A 7631-nucleotide genomic window follows, 5' to 3' on the forward strand; every position below is an offset into this window, starting at 1 on the left:
CTTCTTTAGGATTGATTGTACTTAATTCAATCTGTTTCAGAGTCGTCCGAGTCAGCCGAGTCTACTGAAACTCAAGGTCAGTTTGTCTCCTGTCTTAGATCCCATGTGTCTGTCATATAGCGCATTTATAATATGTCCAATTTATTATATGCTGCAGGGTTAAAGAACATGACATGATCGAATCACATTCGTTTTGAACCATTGGTTCAGTTTAACTACTTTGCAGACGCCTAGGAACAAACATTACTTTTTAAGATCTCCAGAAACCAAAACTGCTTGTTCCTGGTCAGGTCTAGAAACAGAACTACTCAGCCAGTGCTACGAAAGGAAAACTATGTAATTAGTTCTCTGAAACCATATTACTTGGTGATCATGGTGGCATCGCGAGCCCTGGATCGCGAGTTGTGGCTGTGGTCCTGGATCATCGGTCCTGGATGGATATCCTCGTGGATTCATCTTCCTATTATACAAACATGCATTTCCAAACATCTGGACTACCTATGTTGCAAAAATGTATTATCTTTTCAATTTACACACGGCATCTATTGCACGTCTGTCCGTCCTGGGAGAGGATCCTCCTCTGCTGCTCTCCCTGAGGTTTCTCCCATGTTCCCTTAAACTGTGGGTTTTCTCTGGAAGTTTTTCCTTGTACGATGTGAGGGTCTAAGGACAGAGGGACTGAGGACAGAGGGTCTGAGGACAGAGGGTCTGAGGACAGAGGGTCTGAGGACAGAGGGTCTAAGGACAGAGGGTCTGAGGACAGAGGGTCTGAGGACAGAGGGTCTGAGGACAGAGGGTCTGAGGACAGAGGGTCTCGTATTGTCATACTGATATTCTGTACAAACTGTGAAGTCCACTGAGACAAATGTAACATTTGTGATATGTGGCTATAAATAAACATTGATTGATTGACTTGGTAAATCATAACTGTTGGTAAGTCTCAAAAACAGAAATACTTGGTTAGGTAAAAAATGAAAGACACTTGGTTAGGTCTAAGAGGCAAAAGTAATTGGTTACCTCAAGAAAACAAGATTACTTCTATAGGATCCAGAAAGCAATACTACTTTAGAATGAGAAATACATCGGTAAAGTCTGGAAATAAATAGTAATTGGTTACCTCTAGAAAAGAATCACTTCAATAGGATCCAGATAGCAAAATTGTTAGGTTAAATTAGGAAGATTCTTTATATCTAGAAAACAAAGTATAGGAAATGATTGTAATGCGGTATTTTTCAGAAACAAATTGGAGTGGTTTGGTACAGGAAGCGATCATGGTGTCTGTTAAATATGTGAGGTTGACTTTTAGTTACACAAAGGACCTGAACAGCAGCCTCGTCGGCTCATCTGTCCACCATGCCCTACTCTCTACACAAACTCTGATGAGAAACATGAATTTGAAATGTCAGAAACAAACAAACAAACAAATGTAGAACAGCGGGCTGATACTACTACCTTTGTGTGTAATCCGTATGACCTGTGACGGAGTGATGATTGAACACGTTGATTTCTCTCCACAGAATCTTCTGACAGTGACTCTGAACGAGGTAATCAGACTCCTTTCCTACATGAAATGTCTTAGCTTGTTTGACACTCATGGTTTTAGGCACCTCTATAGCTGTAAAAAAAGAAGAGAAAGCTAAGACCCAGCCCACTAAAGAATGAGGATATTAGATTCCCTGAAAACAAACCATGAAACATTTTGTCTCCAACTGTTTCAGAATCATCCGAGTCAGCCGAGTCTGCTGAAACACAAGGTCAGTTCGTCTCCTGTCTTTAGCTCTAGTTCATTCAGATCCAATGTGTGGCATTAAACAACATGACATGATCCATGATAAGAGCTTGATCCTGACCCACACAAAACTGCATTACAATGACTGCTGCTGCATGTACACAGTAACCCTGGGATCTTAGGCTGAGCACAGTAATACTCACCAACAGGGCTGGGCATTAGTTTAATGAACAAAACCACATGTATTAATTATTGTTCTGAAGCAATTAGCCAAAACCACATGTTAATACTGCATCCAGAGCAGCAGTAATTAGCTCTTTAGCTAGCATTAGGCTAGGCCTATTTTGGATTCATCAGACTGGCGTGTACAGAAGACATGATACATCATTTACAAGTGTGCACAATCTTGAATCCCTAGAGACCAATGAGAACGCAGCTGAAAGCACCGACGCTGATGTCAGCTCGGTGGAAGAGCTGAATCCTGCCGTGCTCGCCAACTCTAAAGAACCTGGGTCTAATGACACCACTGTCCCCGCCACTGACGCTGACACTGACGAATCTGGGCCTGATGATGACCCTAAAACAGCTAAGCCCCTCTCTGACTCTGACGAATCCGGGCCAGATGATGACTCTGAGGTAGCTAAGCCCGTCTCTGACTCTGACGAATCTGGGCCTGATGATGACCCTAAGATAGCTAAGCCCGGCACTGACTCTCACGAATCCGGGCCAGATGATGACTCTGAGGTAGCTAAGCCCGTCTCTGACTCTGATGAATCCGGGCCAGATGATGACTCTAAGGTAGCTAAACCCGTCACTGACTCTGACTCTCACGAATCCGGGCCAGATGATGACTCTAAGGTAGCTAAGCCTGTCACTGACGCTGATTCTGACTCTGACGAATCTGGGCCTGAGGATGACCCTAAAACAGCTAAGCCCGTCACTGACTCTGAATCTGACGAATCTGGGCCTGATGATGACTCTAAGGTAGCTAAGCCCGTCACTGACTCTGACTCTGACGAATCTGGGCCTGATGATGACTCTAAGGTAGCTAAGCCCGTCACTGACTCTGACTCTGACGAATCTGGGCCTGATGATGACTCTAAGGTAGCTAAGCCCGTCTCTGACTCTGACTCTGACGAATCTGGGCCTGATGATGACTCTAAGGTAGCTAAGCCCGTCACTGACTCTGACGAATCCGGACCAGATGATGACTCTAAGGTAGCTAAGCCCGTCACTGACTCTGACTCTGACGAATCTGGGCCTGATGATGACTCTAAGGTAGCTAAGCCCGTCACTGACTCTGACGAATCCGGACCAGATGATGACTCTAAGGTAGCTAAGCCCGTCACTGACTCTGACTCTGACGAATCTGGGCCTGATGATGACTCTAAGGTAGCTAAGCCCTTCACTGACTCTGACTCTGATGAATCTGGGCCTGATGATGACTCTAAGGTAGCTAAGCCCGTCACTGACTCTGACGAATCCGGACCAGATGATGACTCTAAGGTAGCTAAGCCCGTCACTGACTCTGACTCTGACGAATCTGGGCCTGATGATGACTCTAAGGTAGCTAAGCCCGTCACTGACTCTGACGAATCCGGACCAGATGATGACTCTAAGGTAGCTAAGCCCGTCACTGACTCTGACTCTGACGAATCTGGGCCTGATGATGACTCTAAGGTAGCTAAGCCCGTCTCTGACTCTGACGAATCCGGACCAGATGATGACTCTAAGGTAGCTAAGCCCGTCACTGACTCTGACTCTGACGAATCTGGGCCTGAGGATGACCCTAAAACAGCTAAGCCCGTCACTGACTCTGACTCTGACGAATCCGGGCCAGATGATGACCCTAAGATTGCTAAGCCCGTCACTGACTCTAAAGAATCCCACTCGGGCGCTGATACTAGTACTGACTCTAATGACTCGGATGTTGATACTAGTACTGGCTCTGAGGTGCTTACAGAGAAAGATGATAGCATGGACGATAAGGGCCCGTATGAGGGGGTATCGCTAGCAACCGGGGAGGAGGAGAAGGAGGGAGATGATATAGGGGAAAAGGATCCAAAGGAATCAGGAGAGGATGTGATGGAGGGAGATGATACGTCAGAGGAGAAAGACTCGGAGGGGGGAGGAATCAAAGAAAATGACGCCACGATGGATGAAACAGACGAAAAGAAGAGTGACGGAGCCATTAAGCCTGACGCTAATAATAGTGAAAATGAGCCAAAGAAAGATGACAGCCCTGACCTGTTGGACCCTTCCAACACAGACAAGGATGAGGGGAACCCGGAGCACTCTCACCCAGACACGGAAGGTAAAACTAAACCATGGTCAGAGTTCCTAGAGAAGCATGCACACAGAGTACATACACTTTATTTCAAACAATTGGAAAGGTAATAATGATCCAACTCTGAATAAGACAAAAAATTGGTATGAAATGAAGAGTTTAAGGATATAGGTATAGATCTCAACAGTTTCAATTAATTTGAAAGGAGGTTGTGATACACACATCCTCCGAATGTGATGGACATGAGGCTAGTAGTTTTACTGCAAACAAAGAGACAGCAAATGTTTCAAATTAAAGAAAGATATAAATAAGAGTTAAATTAGTTCAGAGGTAATGATGAGAATTCAGAAATTCATTCGGTAAGAATCGGGAAGAATTAACAGAAGACATGAAGTCATGACTGACGTAAACAGACCTGTGGTGTTGCAGAAGTACATTTTGATTTTACCTCTAATGTTGTTGTTTTTTTTGTAGGACCATCTGCTGACCAGCAACTGGTCCAACCTGTGGACTCCACCACCGCTGCCGGTAAATGTCCTAGCACTGATCGTGTCCTGTCCCCCTATATTTCACTCCATGATCTAACAACACAAGCTAAACCTGCCCCGAATCAGACAAAAGAGAGCATGAAATTATCAAAGCTCCCTGAAAGGTGAACTGCTGCTAAGCAAATGAAGATATTTGCCCAATGTTAAATTACGTAATGTGCAGGCACGAGCCTCAATGCAGAAACAGTCCAATCCACAAAGATCAGCAGCGCAATTACTTATTTTTGGACTCACCATCAGAATCAGCAGAGAGGTGTGCATTTCATTCATTATTTCATCAACCAGACGTAAATCTCTTTCTTCTTCTTTACGCAGGGATTTAGACGCTCCAACTGTGGACTGTGAATGCTCACCATCTGCAGGTAACACTGTCAAAACTGAAGAAACGTACATTAAATCTGTCAAAACTGAAGAAACGTACATTAAATCTGTCAAAACTGAAGAAACGTACATTAAATCTGTCAAAACTGAAGAAACATACATTAAATCTGTCAAAACTGAAGAAACGTACATTAAATCTGTCAAAACTGAAGAAACATACATTAAATCTGTCAAAACTGAAGAAACGTACATGTTGTACACACTGCAGGTGAACAGGGTAAACAACGTACCTGAGTCAATATCACCATACAGTGCATTTGAGACTAAACAAAGCTGAGATTTTCCATTGAACTTCATATTCATTGAGTATATGTTTTGCTGTTAGAAATGGATGTTGGTCAAGCTCCCACAATTTTTATAAATTAATTGCAGGCAGACAATGTACATGCAAACAGCAAAATGTATCCACCCTGTCATGGACACATTCAAAGTAGAGTAAATACTTTGTAATTACATCGTGATTATAAAATGGACATTTTCAGAAAGGTATCGTCCCTTTCTCAACAATATATTTCAGTTAATGGAAAAAGTATTTGGATAATAATGAAATTATGGCAAACTATTTGTACCATGTCCACCCTGTCAGGAAGGCTTTCTGACAGGGTGGACATGGACAGGGTGGACAAGGACAGGGTGGACAAGGGCAGGGTCGACAATGACAGGGTGGACAAGGACAGGGTGAATAAGGACAGGGTCGACAATGACAGGGTGGACAATGACAGGGTGGATAAGGACAGGGTCGACAATGACAGGGTGGACAAGGACAGGGTGGATAAGGACAGGGTGGACAATGACAGGGTGGACAAGGGCAGGGTGGACAAGGACAGGGTGGACAAGGGCAGGGTGGACAATGACAGGATGGACAAGGACAGGGTGGATAAGGACAGGGTGGACAATGACAGGGTGGACAAGGGCAGGGTGGACAAGGACAGGGTGGACAAGGACAGGGTGGACAAGGGCAGGGTGGACAATGACAGGGTGGAAAAGGACAGGGTGGAGAAGGACAGGGTGGACAAGGACAGGGTGGACAAGGACAGGGTGGACATTGGCAGGGTGGACAAGGGCAGGGTGGACAATGGCAGGGTGGACAAGGACAGGGTGGACATTTGTGGCTACTATTAGCATGTCATGAGCACATGGTGGAGCTTCAGTTAGCAACATGATTCAGTTAGCAAGGCGACTGTGTACTGTGTAACAAATATATTCCACATTTCTGAAAGGTTTTTATATGAATTGACATTTCACTATGACAGAGTGGATATGTTAAGCTTGACAACATCCAACTACACACATAATATGATTACAATGACCAAATATAAGTTTAAATACGTACTCTGCAACTAGCCACCGTCTCATGTCACTGAAAACATCAGATGTGTTCTATGGGGCAGTTTCCCCTCGATGTCAGGGACACATGCAACATGTTAATATTATTATGAAGATAGAATATGATCAAAATTACTCGTTTGATCAAATAACTCGTTGTGGACAATAAAACCATACGACTATTTAAAAAATGTAGTATAATGTAATCACTTATTACACACACTGTAGTTAGCAGAGCAGTGTGTGGGACATGCCAACATCACGTGCATCCAATGAGAAAAGAGGGTATAAAATGAAGGAAACACATTTCAAGTGACTTATCGTTGGACTGATATGTGTGTGAATGTTTGGCCTCAGAGTTTCCTTATTCTGCTCATGTCCGTGATGACTGAGTGGTTCTGATTGACTCACCAAACAGACATCACCATGAAACCCATTTCATTAAGACAATGAGCTTTTTATCACGGAAGTTCTAGATGAGGCATGTTGTAACGGCACAGACTGAAACTCATCTCCTTCGACTCCACCTCGAGGATAGAACTACTAACAAAGCACTTATATACTAACAAAGGACTGGCTTCTCTAAAGCCAGTTGAGTAGCACTTGAAATGTTTTTGCTCTATGAAGCCTGATGTGCTTTATGATTCTGTTTTCTTCAAGTTTGTATTTTGTTGGTCGAACGCACTTATTGTAAGTCGCTCTGGATAAAAGCCTCAGCTAAATGCAATGGAACAATGTATTGTAATGTAATGCTAACAGGACAATCTGCATGAACAAAGTTAGTGAAATAAACTTGCTGGGGATTTTGTGTTTTCTCTCAATCAGAGCCATGCCTACAGTGTACAATACATTTGCCATGACGACGACAACAACAACAAGCTGAACATCTACCTTCTGCTTCCTGTTTGTGTATTATTCTCCGCTCATTCCTGATTGGTTGGCTCCATGTGGTTAAATAAAAACTTTGCTCTAACCTGTTCGTCTGTCTGTCTGCAGAAAATTAAACCAGCTGCTGATCTGAGATCTGTATTCACACTGTAATGTGTACATACTGCTAATAAATGTTGAACTGACAAACCTTGTCACCGCTCACTGAGTCCATGAATCTTTATTATGATGAAAAAAAAGACATATTCATCTGAAATCATAAAACCAGCAATCGATTGATCTGAAATCCAACTTGGGTCAATGTTCTCCTCTTACAACCCTAACCTTCACTTCTTGGTCTGAAAACCAAGATGGAGATGACCAAAAACCAAGATGGAGATGACCAAAAACCAAGATGGAGATGACCAAAAACCAAGATGGAGATGACCAAATACCAAGATGGTGTCGACCAAAACAGATATCACAATGAAAC

At 43.4% G+C, this 7631-nt stretch overlaps 2 protein-coding genes across 2 annotated transcripts; both read left to right on the forward strand.

The window, feature by feature from the left end:
- Positions 1–42: 42 nt before the first annotated feature.
- LOC117440651 (serine-aspartate repeat-containing protein F-like) lies at positions 43–7353 on the forward strand (the record flags this gene model as incomplete). Its single annotated transcript, XM_071202061.1, has 7 exons — positions 43–76; positions 1518–1544; positions 1719–1754; positions 2148–4043; positions 4491–4544; positions 4880–4926; positions 7097–7353. Coding segments are annotated over 6 exons (2055 nt in total), but the record flags the coding sequence as incomplete, so codon positions are not given.
- LOC139433171 (putative uncharacterized protein DDB_G0292636) lies at positions 5516–6067 on the forward strand. The gene has a single exon (XM_071202062.1). The coding sequence runs from the start codon at positions 5516–5518 to the stop codon at positions 6065–6067; it is 552 nt and encodes a 183-aa protein (XP_071058163.1).
- Positions 7354–7631: the final 278 nt, after the last annotated feature.

The sequence above is a fragment of the Pseudochaenichthys georgianus genome, unplaced genomic scaffold (assembly GCF_902827115.2).
Source record: "Pseudochaenichthys georgianus unplaced genomic scaffold, fPseGeo1.2 scaffold_1099_arrow_ctg1, whole genome shotgun sequence".
NCBI lineage: Eukaryota > Metazoa > Chordata > Actinopteri > Perciformes > Channichthyidae > Pseudochaenichthys > Pseudochaenichthys georgianus.